Source organism: Pelodiscus sinensis, chromosome 1 (assembly GCF_049634645.1).
Source record: "Pelodiscus sinensis isolate JC-2024 chromosome 1, ASM4963464v1, whole genome shotgun sequence".
Taxonomy (NCBI): domain Eukaryota; kingdom Metazoa; phylum Chordata; order Testudines; family Trionychidae; genus Pelodiscus; species Pelodiscus sinensis.
Window position 1 is genome coordinate 157,121,355 of NC_134711.1, and position 18,706 is coordinate 157,140,060.

Consider the following 18,706-nt stretch of genomic DNA (forward strand, 5'->3'; position numbering starts at 1 on the left):
TGACCACCTGTAAGGACCATTTTTCTCTACTCCCATTTCCCTCTGTTTTTTGGCCCTTCTCCCTGGGCTTCAGTTTTCTCCTTCTCCAACATCTTTATTTTTTTCCACTAGTATCATATCCACTCTCCTCATATCTCAGCAGGGTTTTGTCCTTTGTCTCCTCCACATACCCCTCTGCACTTTCTCACAAGACAAGCCCCATCGGTCCAACAGTTTCAGCTACCATCACTAGGTGTGTGATTCCCAAATCTCTTGCCTTCTTCCCCCTCATTGCAGTCTCACAGTGACACCATCTCTGGACTGTTCCACTTACAAATCAAGCTCATGACAAAACTGAAAGTCTCCTTCTCTTCTCTTCAGCCATTTCCCTTCTTTCTTTATCACCTTTGACAATTATGCCATCCTCTGTATCAACCTCGCAATGTTATTCAATGTGACTCCTGTCTTTCCTTTTCTTCAAATCTATCCTTTCTCCAAATCTATCTGTTCCTCTTATACATTTCTGACATCTACTCTTCCCTCTCAATCCTTCCTTTGTTTTCTCTCACTTGGCCTGAGCAGTCTACTCCACATTGGCTGCCTCTATCACCTCTAATCCCCCAACAGTCTGCAGAAAATGCTGTTGCTAACACTTTTTCACTTGCTACTCTGATCAGATCGCTGCCCCATGCCTCTTTTGTGCTTTTAGGCATTTGCCTATGATACTCGTGAATATGGTTTAATCATTTCCTTGTACGCCCCTGTCAGTATCCATCTGTTGATTTAGACTAGGGAAGGGACTGACTCTTTTTTTTTTTTTTGGTACAGTGCCCAGTGCAATGCACTAAGTGTCCGTGACCCAGTTCCCAAGTGCTATGGTAATACACATAGCCATTTTTAAAAATGTTTCTTTCACTTTCTATATCTAGTTCAATTCTTGTCCTTACCTTTCACTGTGTTACACAACTCGAGCCTTACCAGATTCTCTACTTTGCTTTTCCATTCCCCTTTCTACTATCTGTGTTCCTCTCAGGCTCTGGTCCTAAAACCCCCATCTGTATAATCTTTGCATCTTCTTCCACACTATAATCTTTGCATCTTTTTCCATACTTCCCATATACTTGGAATGCCATCCCTTTGTCCCTTCAAAATCCTACTCATAGCAGATTTCATCCACCTGTTCATATACAGCTACAATCCAGCAACTATAGAATATGGACTAGCAAAACAAAACTATTTTGCTTGAAGTTTGTACCTTCCGCCTATTTGTGGTGTTACATGATTGAAGGAGGTTCCCTTTTATTTAGACAACTAGCTCCTTGAGCTAGGGACTGTCTCCCTATATGTGTGCACAATACTAAACATGCCATCAGCACTCATTAGTAATAGAAGGTATGACAAGGTTTGGTATATCAGAACTCAAACACACCATGTTCATTTCCTGCTGTGAGGTTACTAGGGTCGTCTTGGGTTTCACTGGAGAGAAAAAGAAAAAAAATAAGATAGTGTATCAATAAAATAACTAAGAATAACTTTGTTGGTTATTAAAGATTACGGTTATCAGTAAAATATCCTTTTCTTTACTGGATATATCTCAACATGAAAATCCAGTCAGTGTGTGCCCAGTTTGGATTCAGGAAGATCTCTTTTGACAAAGGGTAGTAAACATATTCTACAGTATATTGCGAAATACAGCTGAGGATTCTAGAATGTTTCTGTGTCCCTCCCTCGCCCCAGAAATGTGAAAAACTATCTTTCTAGTTTATTGTGGAAAGGAAGGAGAGAAATTCTCCTAGATTAACTGGAGGAGAGGCCGTTCTAGTCATAAACAAGAACACACGAGACATAAGCATCAGGCATGGAAAACAATAAACTTGTCATCTAGTAGGCAATTATAACAGCTTTCACTGAAAAGTCTTAAAGCATTTTTCCAGAATAAACCACCGAACCTTCAGACAGCCACTGAGCAATAGGTAAGGGAAATAAGCCACTAATTTCTACCACTGAAACTACAACACAGAGGAACTGTGGGTTCCATTTCTGAGGTGGAAGATAGAATCTTCGTAACAGCCTGTAACTCTACAACTTAGTAAGGGGAGAATAATATTGTTTTTAATTGAAAATACAAGAGGAATGTAATTAACTGGAGACTGATCAGGATTGCAGGGTTAACTTGCCACTCTTTATGAACTATAGTAAGGGACCAGTAATGACCAGAAACAGCTAAGACACTTGTTTAGTATTTTAACTGTAAAATAGGGGTGAAGCGAGGGAGCAAGTGAGTAAAATCACAGTATTTCAAACTATCGTAGCAGTGTAATTTTAGGTTTGGATGGGTTCTTGTTTTATCCAAGCCTTCCACTATCCCTAGATGAAAGAGGCAAGTAAGACACATAAAACTGCCAAAGAATTATCATCATAACCAGCAGGGCCGGATTAAGACTTTTAGAAGCCCTAAGTACTGAAAAGATTATGGTGCCCCCCATATGTAATTCAAAATAAAAACAATACTATACTGTAAAATAAAATTTTATTTTTCAAAATGACACAAAACTTACATGTATGCTGAAATTAAAATAGCTTCTTTCTAGATTTTCTGATTGCAAAATTCTGGATAAGTTCATCGAAGCTGACTCAATGAAGCATGTCCGCATCCATATACAATAGGGAAAGTGAATCAAGTCTGTCCTGACACATTGTTGTTCTTTGAGGGTTTTTTTATTCTTTTCAGCTGAGAAAAAGAGCGTTCTGCGGTGTTCTGATTTTTCCCATGATGACTACTTCGATGCTTTTTTTTGAAATATCAAATTTTTTCAAAAGAAAAATCTCATTTTTGTTGGTGCCCCTGCTTTGCTGGTGCCCTAAGCACGTGCTTAGTCTGCCTATTGGGTAATCCAGCCCTGACTAACCGGCTAGGCTTTGGCCATGTTCTAGCTCACCTGTCTCAGGTGACTCTCAGACATTTTAATAATGCTTAGAGAAGAGACATTTTAAACAATGGAAACCAGGAAAAGCAAACCAGGAAAAGCAGCAAAAGGGGGAACGGGAAGGAGTATGAGAGCTCACCTTGGTGCCTGCGCAGACAACAAAACAGGCATAAGCAGATAAGGATGAAGAGGCACAATCCTCCCAGAGATGATAGGATATAAATAATCCACTTCTTATTGTGGTCTTCACGTCGTTGAGGATCTCCTGTGACATTAGTGGTAGCTGAAAAGTCCTCTAAAATGTGTTAGTACACGCTGTAGGATGTTGGCTGGATTATTCTGAGCCATCCAATTAGTTTTTAATTTAATTTATGTTCACTGCACATTTTTGAGAGAACCTTGAATTAGGCTAGTTAACCAAGAGTTTTAAAACATTCGATGGGAATCAATTTAGTGAATTATGAGGGATGAAGGGCTGGCAGAAATTCATAGGGAGACTGAGGTTTCATTTTCTGCCTCAGATTCTCTTCTCTTTTCATTTGCTGGACTTTTTGCAGCTTAGAAAAATCTTACTTGCGGGGTTCTGTTTAATATTTTTTCTCAACTAAACTCAAAGCCCAATAGTGATAGAAATGTAGCCATGTTAGTCTGGTGTAGCTGAAACAAAATACAGGACTATGTAGCACTTTAAAGACTAACAAGATGGTTTATTAGATGATGAGCTTTCGTGGGCCAGACCCACTTCCTCAGATCAAATAGTGGAAGAAAATAGTCACAGCCATATATACCAAAGGATACAATTTTAAAAAAATGAACACATATGAAAAGGACAAATCACATTTCAGAACAGAAGGGGGATGCGAGGGGGGGGGGGGGGGTGAAGGAAGGTGAATGCCAGTGAGTTAATGATATTAGAGGTGGGGAAGGGTAGATGTCTATGAGTTAATAGTATTAGAGGTGATAATTGGGGAAGCTATCTTTGTAATGGGTAAGATAGCTGGAGTCTTTGTTAAGTCCCCTGCGGAGAGTGTCGAATTTTAGCATGAATGCCAGTTCAGAGGATTCCCTTTCAAGTGCAGATTTGAATGTCTTCTGAAGTAGGATACAGGTTAGCAGGTCATTGAGACAGTGTCCTTTCTGTTTGAAATGACAAGCAAAGGACACTGTCTCAATGACCTGCTAACCTGCATCCTACTTCAGAAGACATTTAAATCTGCACTTGAAAGGGAATCCTCTGAACTGGCATTCATGCTAAAATTTGACACTCTTCGCAGGGGACTTAACAAAGACTCCAGCTATCTTACCCATTACAAAGATAGCTTCCCCAATTATCACCTCTAATACTATTAACTCACAGACATCTACCCTTCCCCACCTCTAATATCATTAACTCACTGGCATTCACCTTCCTTTCCCCTCTCCCCCCCCCCCCCCCCCCCGCATCCCCCTTCTGTTCTGAAATGTGATTTGTCCTTTTCATGTGTGTTCATTTTTTTAAAATTGTATCCTTTGGTATATATGGCTGTGACTATTTTCTTCCACTATTTGATCTGAGGAAGTGGGTCTGGCCCACGAAAGCTCATTATCTAATAAACCATCTTGTTAGTCTTTAAAGTGCTACATACTCAAAGCCCAAGCCTTTCAGAAATGGATGCTGAAAGATGGGCTCCTAAAATGGCACTATCCTAATTTTCAGAAATCCTGAGAAACTAGCAGCTCCCACTCAACTATATAAGAGCTGCTGTGTGCTCATCACTTCTAGAAATCCAAGAACATATGGAGGTGCCCCACTATAGACTCAGGAGCAGTGGGTTCTCTTTAAGGGATGGCGGGGGACAAAGGTTAGAAAGGAGATAGGCTGGCAAAGGAACCAGATTGGTGGAGAACACTGAGATTTTTGTACCTTTGCTGCTTGTAATATTTTAAGGGAACAGTATTTTAAATGAAGGTGACAACAATAGTAAAGATTATTTCTCTGCTATATCTTTTTCAAAACCCCATGGGGGGCAGTATAGGCTACATAGATCCTCTTTTAGGGTACATAGATCCTCTTTGGGGGTACACAGATCCTCTTTTGTTGATGAGGTCACAGCTGTGCATCGCTGGTAAACAATGTATGATGCTTCATAGTGTGTGGTATCACACCCTGAATAGGCTAAGCAGACTAAACAGGTTATGGCTTTGGGTAATTCTTCTCCACACCCACTCTTTAAGATGTGTTTACATTCTGTTGACCATTGGCCCTGAACTGGTCTTGGAAGATTTATGCTTGTGTTTAAACTACAGGTTGGACCTCCCTGGTCTGGTACCCTCAGAACCTGACCAATCTTGGATAAAGGATTTTGCCTGACCAGGAGCTCATATCTGCCCCCACCCCTACCCCGCTACTGGCCCCCAAATCCTGGACTCACTGCAGTCTCCACTGCCCTACCGGTCCCTATCCCCCCTTGCCTGCCACATTGGGCAGCCCCTGAGACACTCTGGTCCCTGAAGAAGCTCCCAAATCCACTGGGCAGCCCTGCTGTGGTGCACTGGGCTCCCAGCCCCCTGGGCAGCCCAGATGGGGTGCTCTGCACAGTCCTGCTGTGGCATGCTGGGCAGCCCCACTGGGGTGCTCTGAGCCCCGCCAAGCAGCCTTGCTGGGGTGTACCAGCCAGTCCTGTTGTGGTGCACTCAGCAGCCCAGCTGCAGGGAGCCAAGCTTTTGGCCCCTTGAGGCATGCAGGAGAGCTCCACTGGAACTATCTCGTCTTGGAACATCTGTGGTCCTCCCAGACCACGGATGTTGCCAGACAAAAGAGTATCCATCTACAGACGTTCAACCCATATATCTATATGTTAAGAAAACTAACATGCTTATAAATGTTGATTAGTAAAGCTGTAATGCTAGTAGGAAAAAACCAAAATGTATAAATATTTTTTGCAGCAAGTTTAACATCCAACAGAGACTAATAGTTAGCATAAGGTCTAAATACTAAGCATAAGTACTTAACCTACAATTTTTAGAGATGTAGTGGTCAACAAGTAAACTGCAAAGGAATAGACTAAACTTAAAATAATAGCATTTTAGGGGCTTTTTGGTATATGGAGCAAAACTAGTTTACCGGTTGAAATTAACGTGAAAATAACTGATGCAAACTGGCTATGAAAGCAGCCTGAACTTTTAACATTTGCCCCCTGGCATGCTAGAGAAGGACAGAGAACTGAGACAACAGATATAGATCCATACATATGTGGGTGTAATGGAAAGGTGTATAAAAAATTTTCAGTGATTCCTTAATTGGAATATTGGGCTAGAAACCTTACCATCACTCACATTTACAGTGCTTCTCTGCTTACTATTCTTTCCATCATCATTCATGATCTCCACATAGTTGTGAAAATATAGATTGTAAGGAATTTTTTCTATACTCTTCTGACTTTCCTATTATTGTAATTATACTTATTTGCATTTGGATATTAAATAAAGTCTTTATATATATATATATAACTCGTCAATCTCCTGTAACAAAAAGCTACCTGAGTAGAAGAATCTGTTGTTAGTGACTTGTGTATTTTTCACTGTAAATACAAAGACTACAGTGTGACTCCTGGAACAGCATGAGTGACATGACCAACAAGTCTTACACAGTCTGAGACGTTCAGCAATGTGTATGAAATAAACAGTCTGTTACACTATGCTATTGTATTTAATTAGCTTTTCTCTCACTTTGGCTGATATATTCATGAATTGGGGAGGGAAGAAGCAGGGGATTTTGGCATAGGTGATGGGCATTTAGTTCCAAGCGAAGCAATCACCCCATGGTGTAACAGTGATTTGGTGATGAGGTTAAACAGTAGTCCAGTATGTGCAAAAATATGACCCTCCCCACACAGTCATACAAATAGTAGGTAGTTCCTCTATTCTATGAGAGAGGATCAGAACTTACTTGTTGGTGGATTTGTGGGGGCATCTGTAGCCACTTCTGAAAAAGAAAAGCATGACAAAAATTGAAACAGAGCTGAGAACTTGGTAAACTTTTATGTTCAGGTTATGTCCTCCATACTCAATGAGCAACCTTACAGCAAAGTCCACATGACTTCTACTTTCAATTAAGGGAAACAACACAACAAGAAAAAAGGCAGTAGGTCGGAGGGTATATCACTTGTCTCTTAAGTAATACACACACACACACAGGCTACGTCTACACTGGCATGATTTTCCGGAAATGCTTTTAACAGAAAAGTTTTCTGTTAAAAGCATTTTCGAAAAAGAGTGTCTAGATTGACAGGATGCTTTTCTGCAAAAGCACTTTTTGCAGAAAAGCGTCCATGGCCAATCTAGACGCGTTTTTCCGCAAAAAAGCCCCGATCGCCATTTTCGTGATCGGGGCTTTTTTGTGGAAAAGAAATCTCTGCTGTCTACACTGGCCCTTTTGTGCAAAAGTCTTTCAGAAAAAGACTTTTGCCAGAACAGGAGCAGCATAGTATTTCTGCAAAAAGCACTGATTTCTTACAGTAAGAAGTCAGTGCTTTTGCGGAAATTCAAGTGGCCAGTGTAGACAGCTGGCAAGTTTTTCCGGAAAAGCTGCTGATTTTCCGGAAAAACTGGCCAGTCTAACACAGCCACACATTTTATTCGAAGATTTATTTGAGATTTAAAAAAAATCAGCAAATAGTACGTCACTTTTTCAAAATACATGGTGACAACTTTTTTTCTTTTGTTCAACGTTTTCTACTAGAGTTCAGCTCATATCAAGAGATTTGTTTAAGGTGGGCACAGGCTAAACCTCCTTGCAAAGTGTAGCCATAAATGTTATGAGAGATTTTCACCTTCATCAGACCTCATATACATTGCTTCTACAGTGAACATGGACCATAAAAGAGAATTATGCTGGTCCAGGCAGTGTGTGAGACAGCTTTACAGCTGGACTGGGTCAGGGCTCTCCTAGAGCCATACTAAGCAGTTCCTGATTGTAGAATTATTAATAAGCAGGATAGGGCTGCCATGAATTATAGCAGATCTCTGAGCTGCATGAATTACTCTGGGAACCACCTACCGCAGGCCCCAACAATATCCTATTCCTCTTACTGCAGGATTGCACCTGTATTGTGTGCCTCCAAGAGCATAGCACAAACTCATATGCTCCTTTTGCTCTCTGCATGATTTTCTTCCAAGCCATTTCATTCCTTGTACTGTGTTGGTCTTGTCCAACAACATGCACCTTGACAGATTCATGCCACTTGTGACCACACTGTACCTCTTCTGACTTTGGCTTTGGCTGTCTTATTTCTAGGCCTTTTCTAGATCATACCTAAATCTCAAGAGTTTTAGAATCCTCTATGAATGTATTTTTCTCTTCCTAATCCTCTGTGGTCTTTCCTGATTTCTTCTCAATGACTTGTAAAGAGAGAACATGGTAACAGGAACAGAATGTGGGAGGTTAGGAATGTCTAGCAGTCTGCTTGGCTTACGAGTGTGCCACTGTGTAGTATGTTTGTAGAAAAAGGCTTCCCACTAGAATAAGTTTGTAACCTTTAGAATCAGTTATGATAAAGAGAATCCCCTTCACAACTAGTTATCCTCTATGCTTACCTGAAACAATAACTACTACTGCATGACTCTCACTGCTGACACCACCCACAGTAGCTCGGCAACGGTACAATCCACTGTCGTTCTGATGAATCAGTGTAAATTTCAGAGAAAACACATTCTGTTGTATCCAGGTTGCATTTTTTGTTGGCCCATCATTGAGACGTAAGCATTCTTGCCCCTTTATCTTGCACCAGGTCATGGTTGGCTTTTCTGTGCAGTACTTCACGGGACACGTTATAGTGAGGGAGTCCCCAGATTTGCTCTGGAATTTGTAACCTCTTATAACCTGAAGTTCAGTAGTACAGTTCGTAGTCACATGCTCTGGAAGAGAAGAAAAACTTGAAAAATTGGTGATCTACCCAGATCAGCTGGCTGCCACCTACTAATGGAGGGAAAACATGCTGGGGCTGGGTTGAACAACTTTCTTTTCCCTGAGTTAAAAAAAAAAGAAAAAAAGCCAAGCCTAAGTGCATCATAATCAAGCAGGTACCTGGGGTCAATTAGAGCTTGCTAGGAGCTACAGGCTAATTTAAATGCTTGCAGCCAATTAAGACTTGTGGAGCTGCTTTAAAAGGTCTCTCTCACCTCCCCTCCCCGGCAAGTAAGTGAGAAGGAAAAGAGTGAAGGACAGGAAGGAGGAAGTACAGTGTAAAAGAGTTGTGTGAGTGTAAGCTGAGGTCTGCCTAGTAGGAACCAAAGGAAAAGTACTGGGACGGATCATTTGAGGAAATGGCCTAGGGAACAGCTGCCATAGAATCATAGAACCATAGAGCTGGAAGAGACCTCAGAAGGTCATCAAGTCCAGCCCCCTGCTCTAAGCAGGACCAATCCCAACTAAATCAACCCAGCCAGGGCTTTGTCAAGCCGAGACTTAAACACCTCTAGGGTACGTCTAGACTACAGGCTTCTGTCGACAGAAGTTTTGTCGACAGATACTGTCGACAAAACTTCTGTCGACAAAGAGCGTCTAGACTACATTGAGTTCTGTTGACAAAGCAAGCTGCTTTGTCGACATGGCAGTGTAGACGCAAAGGACAGTTTACATGCAATAACACCTTCTGTCGACAGAAACTCTGTCGACAGAAGGCGTTATGCCTTGTAAAATGAGGTTTACCAGCGTCGACAAAACTGCTGAGTTCTGTCGACAGAACTCAGTGGTAGTGTGGACGCAGGTATAGTTTTGTCGACAAAAGTCCACTTTTGTCGACAAAACCCTGTAGTCTAGACACACCCCTAGGGATGGAGACTCCACTACTTCCCTAGGTAACCCATTCAGTACTTCACTACCCTCCTACTGAAATAGTTTTTCCTAATATCCAACCTGGACCTCTCCCACCACAACTTGAGAACAGTGTGGTGTACACAGGAGTAATAAACTGGATTAACTCACTTTCTCAGCAAAGTGTAATTAATTTTGAAATAGAAATCCAGACGTGGTGGTAAGTGCAGAATAAGTGTGCACAATAAATTGTGTTGTGGGTACTCAAGTGTGTTCAAAGCAGATAAACTCAAAAAGCTGTGGTGTTAATCACCCTTTGTAAACAAGCCCTTACAAAGGATACATAAATGAGTCTAAACTTGCTGAGCTGAAAGAATGTGAAAGTGGTACTAGCTGAGTTTCCTTTAAACCCATTTGACCCTTATATATTACTCCTGAATTGGGAATCCTATTTGTCAGGCTGAAGGGACATGATTATGGGTGTGAGGGTTTTGGCCCATCCCTTTTTAATTTCAGACTTTGTTGCTACTCTGGGATTTACTTCAGATGCGGATGGTTTGTTTAGCAGTGACAACATGCCTCCAGTGTGTCGTACAGGTTGAATCTCTCTAAGCTGGGAGAGCGAGTCCTGGTGGAGGGCTGGTGGCTAGGAGCCCTGCCATGGGAATGTGGCTGGGAGGCCAGCATGCCAGCCGGGCCGGCAGCTGGGAATTGGCAGGGCCGGGATCCCAGTGGAGCTGGTGCAGCGGTGGGCTCCAGCAGGGCTGGTAGCCCAGCATGGTGGCAGGGCTGATGGCATGGAGGAAGCCAGCTGGGAGGTAAACAGCAGGGGACCTGGCAGCCCTGCCAGTCTGGCAGCAGTGGAGCCATCAGCCCTGCTATTGTCAGCCGACAGGTGTGGGAGAAAAATCAAATAACTCCAATTGTGTCTAAAGGGGGGACTGTGCAGAAATCAAAACTCTCTAAAAGAAAACTGCTGTAAAGGTTTAAAAGTTTTCCAGGCCTCTCTCCCTGTAACAGAGAGAAATCAAATTAGCTCTAATCAAAGACCCTTACAAATGCTTATCTCAAGTTCATGGATACTCCTAGTCTGTCACAATTTGTCATGTAAACCCTTATCTTTGTCACAGTTTGCCTTGTATACTTCTCCACTCCACATTCTCGTGTGCCTTTGTTTTGTAAAACTTACTTCTAGCACTCCTGGGGTGAACAGAAGTCTCAGAGTACTTCTGCTGAGACTTTGATATGTTAAAGAAAAACAATCCACAACTGAACTGTCTAAGCATTCTGTATAAAGGATCCAAAAACCTGTAACTCAGGGCTGCTTTCACTCTTGGTGTGACAGCCTGCATGCATGCATCATAAAGTTTTTCCCTCTAGATTTCTCTCCTGCCTCACTGATTTGACCTCCGGCCTCGGACCCTTCTGGGGGCTCTGTACCCCAGGGGAACGAGATTTCCCCCTCACAGGGAATCATCAGGAAGTCCTGCTCACACCAGGAGTAGAGCTGGGCTGAGGGAGCCAGTGGCAGGAGGGCTAGAATTGACCTCCCCTGGTCCGACAAACTCCCCTGTTCGGGACCAGTCAGGTCCTCAGGTTGCTGGACCAAGAAGTTCCAACCAGTATATAAAAATAAAGTCTTAAATAGCTAACAATCAAATACTGGAGTTCAGCTATTGCCAACTGTGTTTTCAGATTCCTTTTTTTAAGGCACATGGAAGATGCTGAGAACAAGGACCTTGAAACAGAAAACATTGATATTATAAACCTACCAACTATGAATCTGTTGTTTTAAATATTCTCCTGTAACCTCTCTCTCTGTCTCTCACACGCACACGCACACGCACAGATATATATAGAAGCATGCAGCCCTAGTCCCATGCAATTCAATAGGGTTAAATATATGCTTTTAATTTAAGCATATGTGCAAATGTTTGCAGGAATGGAGCCTAAATCAAAAAGTGAGATCATCATCTGTGTCTATAGCTCAGACCTGTCCAAATTTCTGAGGAAAGGAAAACACAAATAGGCTGTCCGTGTGTAGGGCATACAGATACCACAACAGTTGCACGTGACTGAATAGTCTGAAAATAGAAACAAAGAGCTAGATTTAGAAAGCAGAAGTTTCAATCAGAACAATTAAAACTGCTAATAACCCTCCAGAAGTGCCTGCTATGATCAAGCCTTGCAAGCAGCTCTTTCGATGCTATCACTGAGTGTGACTGATGCCTATATCAGAATGTTAAATTTGCTGGGTTTTGTTTGTTGTTTTTGTTTATTTTTTTTATTACTCCAGTAAGGCTGTCTGATACAGCAATATACTTGATGGCTCTTCCCTCAACACATTAAATGTGTGATCCTTCACCCAAATAGCTGTCCATGGCCAGTAACGTAAACCAGCTCCCCTCCTCCTCCCACTTTCTTCTCAAAACTCATTTTTTCTAGGAGCTTCAAAACAAACCCCAAGTATTCTCCTAAGTTAGGGCCCAAACCTACAATGCACTTCACAGAAGTCTAGGGGATGTGCCTGTAGGGCCTTTGCTGGAGGAATAGGACCTAAATTCTTGAGCTGCTCAGGGCAGCTATGTGGTATTATCTGCAAATCATCCTGTACTTTTATGGTGGAATAGAAATAAACACATCACTTTTCGTTTAGGAAGAATCACCCAATTAACATTTTAGAAACTCTCTCTAAGGGATTGATCTATGTAGCTGAGGGGACTCTTGGAAGAAGGAACTAAGGAACAATTTAGGTAAATTCATATACATGTTAGTAAAACCACATTCCTTCTCATCCACATCTAAAAAGCAGACATCACCCAAATACTCCTCTTGGACTGGACAAAATACCATGCGGCAGAGGAAGGACCTCCCTGGGTTGTGGCAAAGAGGTATGGAAGGTGCTGAGCTATACTCCTGAATGGGGTTTCCCAAGCCAAAGCCAGGCAAGGGAGTTCCTGAGACAGAGGCGTGTTTGCCCTGAAACATGGATAAACGTGTAATTCTGCTGCTTGTGCCATACCTGCTTTTAAACTGAGCACTTCACTTTTCCAGACCGACTGCAACCAGCCTACATAGATGATCATGGAGGGAAATTCCCCCCAAGTACCCGGTAAACTCCCTGCAATGCTCTCAGTTAAAACAAAAGGAACCCTTCTATGCTTAACACAAATGTTTCACTTGCTTTAAACTTTACAAAAAATTCCATTTGCATTGAGAGTTTTTGTGCTTTGTCTTGTCCAAAAGGTGTTTTTTTCAAAAGAGAGACTGAATAAAATGTTTTCATCTTCTTCTCAGCAATGAGAATGTGATTCAAGTTTTCCCCTCTTTTTTTTAAAAAAAGTGTGTGTGACACACTACAGAACATCTTTATCTTAAAAATTTGAATAGCATATGTTGGGGCAGCAGAAAGCCCTCGCCATGAAACAATCTCTTTGCCTACAGAATCCTGTTTCTTCAGGCAAGGCACAAAGTGATGAATGTGGGCAATGTAGTTTCTGATTTCAGTGTTCAGAGACATGAACTTCCCCATGGCTGCAATGTAAGTACTGCTATTTGCTCATTTAGCGTCTCTCGTAGGAAACCACAAGAATCAAGCTTTCTGCAGTGATGAGAATGCTGGAGAGACAGAACTAACTCTCCACAGTCCAAGACTGCTTTCCCATGGCCACTTCTTCAGCCCATGTTATAAAATTATGCCTAGCTCTTATAGTGCTTTTCATCATCAGACCCCAAAAGACTTGTCTATAGAGTCCAGTATCATTATCTCCATTTAATGGATGGGGAAACTGAGTCACAGAGACGCGACGTAACTTGCTGAAGATCACCCAGCTGGTGCTAGTAGTGATCTGCAAATGGGGAAAAAAATTACTTATACCCTTTTTTGTTTCAATGCTGCATAATGTTAGCCTGAAAGACTTCTGTGAGTTAAACTGTGTGTAAAAACAAAAAAACTACTGCTTGGGTTTTCAGCATTAAAGATTCAGTTCCTGCCCAGGTTGAAATATCCTATTGAAAAGTGGAGAGCTAGTGCAATGGTAAATCTGAGATACAGATGAATGAAAACTGAGGTACTGCAGTGGAAGACAATTTAGAACTTATTTAAGCTAATTTAAAACTAATTTGTTTTGAGTTAATGTCTATTTAATGGCAATTATTAACCATTTGGGATAAAGGAAGCATTTGTTCAAATTTAGCATGCTCTCTCCTTCAGTTAAACCCACAGTGACTGTGCTTTGAGACCTCCCAAAGGCCCTTCCACAAAGCCAGTGAAAATCAGAACTGACATTGCAGGTTTTCCTAACGGAAGAACTAAGCAATAATAATACAAACCAGAACAAATATTTCATGCCAGTGTTTGAAAAGTTCTTTGCAGCTTCCCTTTAAAGAACAGTAGTGGCCTCTGACCCAGAGAAAAAATGGTCTGAGGTACGCCTCAGGGTTTTGCTATATTTTGGTTTAAGTACCTATAACACGCCATCCCAGACAGTGGGAGACTTTTTCTGTATTAACTGGAATCTGGGGTATCAATTAACAAAGGGAAACCTGAATTTTAGTGCAGTTGTGCAGAGTTTACATGTACTCTAAAAAGTATTTTTGTGAGTGAATAATGCTCACCTTCCTTTTCCTGTAAGAATCTTGCCATTTCAGTCTGTTTCCTGTGCTGTAGTTTATAAATAGTTAATACTAGTGATGTAACTAACTAACTCCAGAAATGATATTGTAGATGTGCAAGTGGATTGTAATTCAATTGTCATTAGCTGAGGCTTTGAAACCTGACATTCGGATGTAGAGGAATTCATGTCTTGGAAAGCTAAGTAGAAATGCACTTTTGAGTACAGGCAGTCCCCGGGTTACATGGATCCGACTTGCATCGGATCCCTACTTACAAACGGGTGAGGCAACCCCTCACTAGCTGCTTCCCCCCAGCAGACTAGGGAGACGCGAAGCTAGCACCCCTCCCCCTCCAGCAGACCAGGGAGACGCGGAGCGGCTTTTCTCAGCAGACACCTCAGCTTGAGAATAAAGGACTGAGAGAAGTGAGGTGTGGGAGAATAAAACTGAGCTCTGGAGAAATGTTTGGCTAGAGTTTCCCCTACAATATGTACCAGTTCTGACTTACATACAAATTCAACTTAAGAACAAACCTACAGTCCCTATCTTGTACGTAACCCGGGGACTGCCTGTATTTGGAGTTCTGACTTCCAAAAGTGCAAAGGAAACTGAAAAAAATATGCATTCCTGAGCATCAAACTAGTCCTTATCGCCCTCAGATAACATATGCTGCAAAAGGTTGAGATGCTTTTAGATCATTTTATTTTATTTTATTTTGGGTCTGCACATCCTAAACTCAAAACTCTAGTCATCTGAAGAAGTGGGCTGTGCCCACAAAAGCTCATGATACCAACTACATGGTTTGTTAGTCCATAAAGTGCTACCCATCCATTTGTTGTTAAATTTTGGATAGAGAGCCAAAATGGAAAAGGGGAAATATAGTGCTCATTTATAAAAAGGGAAATAAGAAAAACCCAGGAAACTACAGACCAGTCAATTTAATGTCTGTGCCAGGAAAGATAATGGAGCAAATAATTAAGAAATGAATCAGCAATTATCTGGAAGAAAATAAGGTGATAGGTAACAACCAGCATGGATTTGTAAAGAAGAAATAATGTCAAACCAATCTGATAGCTTTCTTTGATAGGATAACGAGTCTTGTGGATAAGGGAGAAGCGGTGGACATGGTATACTTAGGCTTTAGTACGGCATTTGAGTGTCTCACATTATGCTCTTGATAAACTAGGCAAATACACCTTAGATGGGGCTACTGTAAGGTGCATGCATAACTGGCTGGATAACCATACTCAGAGAGTAGTTATTAGTGGTTTATAGCCATGACAAGTGGGGCTCCATAGGGGTCTGTTTTGGGACTGGTTCTGTTCAAAATTGTCATCAATGATTTAGAGTATGCTTATTAAGTTTGCAGATGATACCAAGATGGGAGGGGTTGCAAGTGCTTTGGAGGATAGGGTCATAATTCAAAATGATCTGGACGAATTGGAGAAATGGTCTGATGTAAATAGGATGAAGTTTAATAAGGACAAATACAAAGTGCTCCACTTAGGAAGGAACAATCCATTTCACACATACAGAATGGGAAGCAACTGTGTAGGAAGGAGTACTGCTGAAAGGGAACTAGGGGTCATAGTGGACAACAAGTTAAACATGAGTCACAGTGTAACACTGTTGCAAAAAAAGTAAACATGATTCTGGGGTGCATTAACAAGTGTGTTGTGAGCAAACGCTCTAATCTGTGCCGATTAGGCCTCAATTGGAGTATTATACCCAGTTTTGGGCACCACATTTCAAGAAAGATGTGGAGAAATTGAAGAAGGTCCAGAGAAGAGCAACAAGAATGATTAAAACGTCCAGAGAACATGAGCTATGAGGGAAGACTGACAGAATTGGGCTTGTTTAGTTTGGAAAGGAGAAGATTGAGAGGTCACATGATAGCAGTTTTCAGGTATCTAAAAGGGTGTCACAAGGAGGAGGGAGAAAAATTATTCTCCTTGGCCTCTGAGGATAGAACAAGAAGCAATGGGCTTAAACTGCAGCAAGGGAGGTTTAGGTTGGACATTAGGAAAAAGTTCCTGCCTATCAGGGTGGTTAAACACTGGAGTAAATGGCCTATGGAAGTTGTAGAATCTCCATCTCTGGAGATATTTAAGAGCAGGTTAGATAGACATCTGTCAGGGATGGTCTAGTTGGTGCTTGGTCCTGCTATGAGGGCAGAGGACTGGACTCAATGACCTCTCAAGGTCCCTTCCAGTTCTAGTGTTGTATGATTCTCTGATTCAATCTCTGTGTAGGTTGGATTCTTTAGAAATAAGGCTAGTCTTTTTTTCTGTTGTGTCACTGAGATAAATGTTTCCTCTCAAATCATCCTTCCAATCCTTTATAATTTAAAGGTTTTTTAAAGTTTTGTTTTGTTTTTGTTTACATTAGAAATTCAAGTCTTGTTTGCCCTTGTTTAGTTCTGGAAAACACTAAGAAGAACCAGAGAACCGTGTGTAAGATTAATCATGTAGGTGGAATCAAATTAGTTGAGGTATCTTGACACTCTACATGGGTACGAATACTGTGCTCAAAAATTGAGCATCCTGATCTTTCATTTAAGAGCTGATGCTAGTTTACCTCAGAGTCACATAAGAATCCAGCAACCGTGAAGCCAAGAACCCTGCTCTTTGAAAAAACCCTCCCTTTTAGAAGCACACCTGGCCAGTAGCTGCTTTTGCCTTTTATTTAAAGAAAAGAACAATGATAGTAATACCTACTTCTATTCTAGGGTACTGACTAAGAGGGGAAGAGCAATTCCTCCTGAGTTTTCCAGTACTTGAGTGGTCTCCGATCTGAGGACTAACTAGACTTGATGCTGCTTAGTTTCTAAGAACAGACTGGGTGGGTATTTGGTGGTCGGTGCTTTACACAAGATCCGTCTCGAGGGTTCAAAGGTCTCTTGTGACCTTAAATTCTATGACTTGATTACTATTTCTAAGCCAGAACAAAAGCAAGAATATTTTTGTTGAGAAAAATGCTGGGGCCACATTTAATCATCCTAAAGATACAAGAAAGGGCACAAAACAATGGCCCTTTGTAAAATCACACATTAACATAAAGTTTGGGACAAAAGTTTGGGGAATAGGTTTGGAAAATAGGTTTTCCAGCTCTTTAGCTGAATATGCATGTTCTTGCTGTGTAAACCTCTTTATATGCTCAGCCTTGGTTTACATGACAAACTTATGTTAGTATAACTGTTTCTCCACACTCCAGAGCAACACAGTTCTACCGACCAAACTCCTAGTATAGAAAGTACTATGTCAATGGAAGAGCTTCTCCTGTTGACATATCTATCCCCTCTTGGGGAGGTGGCATACCTGCACTGATGGGAGAAAACAGCATAGGTAGCATCTTCATTTACCACTATAACAGTCCTGCTGTAAGTGTTGACAGAGGAACTCTGGCAAGAGACACTTTAGAAAGATTCAGGCCGTGTCTACAGTACATATTTGTTAACTTACATCACTATACAGCGACTGCAGTTATTAATTCATTTGTGTATGTGTGCACATGGCTTCTTGCATCAGTAGTGAATATCCTCACTTAGAGCACTTGTATCAATTGTGTTAATGTGGGGTATTGTGGGATGGCTCCTGAAAGCCAGTAACAGTGATGATAAGCAACACAGTATCTGCACTGATACCACACTGATCTAATTATATCGACTGTGACGCTACGCAGTTTTAGAGAGGTGGTGGTGGTTAAATTGGCATTAAATATGTTTATACTATAAATTACGTCAATCTCAGTTTGTTGATATACAACCCCACCACAGTCATTAAACCACTTTTGCATGTCCAAACTACACTCCTTGTGGCAGTGGTGCCTGATCTCACTTGCACTGATTTAACTTTCAGGATAGACTATTGTGGGATTTCTTCTGCAAGCCAGCAAAAGTTGAGATAAGCAATGGAGAGTCTATGCTAAAACTGTCAGCCTAATTACATCAACCAAAGTGCCATGCCTCTTGCAGAGGTGGAGTTAAGTCAGTGTAGTGGATGAGTTACATTGGCAGGAGTGACATGTTAGTATAGACACTTGAAGAATTTGGTCAACATGAGTTACCTTGCTAGTTGACCTAACTCTGTAGTATGTGCCTTAGGGTACATCTACACTAGCCCCCTAAATCGATCTAGGGAGGCTAATGAGGGCAACCGAAATTGCAAATCAAGCCTGGGATTTAAATATCCCATGCTTGATTTGCATGTTCCCGGCCAGTCGCCATTTTAGAAATTGACTAGCCCGAAATAACTGCCCGCGTCTATACGCGGCAGTGAAACAGGATTCCGATTTAAAGCCCTAACTCGAATTAGCTGGTATTCCTCCTGCAATGAGGTTTACCAGCTTTAGGGGCTTTAAATCGGAATCCTGTTTCACTGCCACATGTAGACGC

At 41.5% G+C, this 18,706-nt stretch overlaps 1 protein-coding gene and 1 long non-coding RNA gene across 3 annotated transcripts in view; one reads left to right on the forward strand and one right to left on the reverse strand.

Moving 5' to 3' along the window:
- LOC142819906 (uncharacterized) overlaps window positions 1-18,706 on the forward strand; it is a 92,812-nt gene that overhangs the window by 49,202 nt on the left and 24,904 nt on the right. The gene's annotated exons all lie outside the window — the stretch shown is intronic.
- BTLA (B and T lymphocyte associated) overlaps window positions 1-18,706 on the reverse strand; it is a 29,024-nt gene that overhangs the window by 6,515 nt on the left and 3,803 nt on the right. The window contains exons 2-5 of one of the 2 annotated variants that reach the window (XM_075908675.1): window positions 8,481-8,801; window positions 6,835-6,870; window positions 3,046-3,189; window positions 1,409-1,455 (exon numbers count right to left, since the gene is read on the reverse strand). In XM_075908675.1, the coding sequence (XP_075764790.1) occupies window positions 1,409-1,455; window positions 3,046-3,189; window positions 6,835-6,870; window positions 8,481-8,801 (548 nt within the window). Of the gene's footprint in view, window positions 1-1,408; window positions 1,456-3,045; window positions 3,202-6,834; window positions 6,871-8,480; window positions 8,802-18,706 lie in introns of both variants that reach the window. The other variant, XM_075908670.1, reaches the window with a different exon arrangement.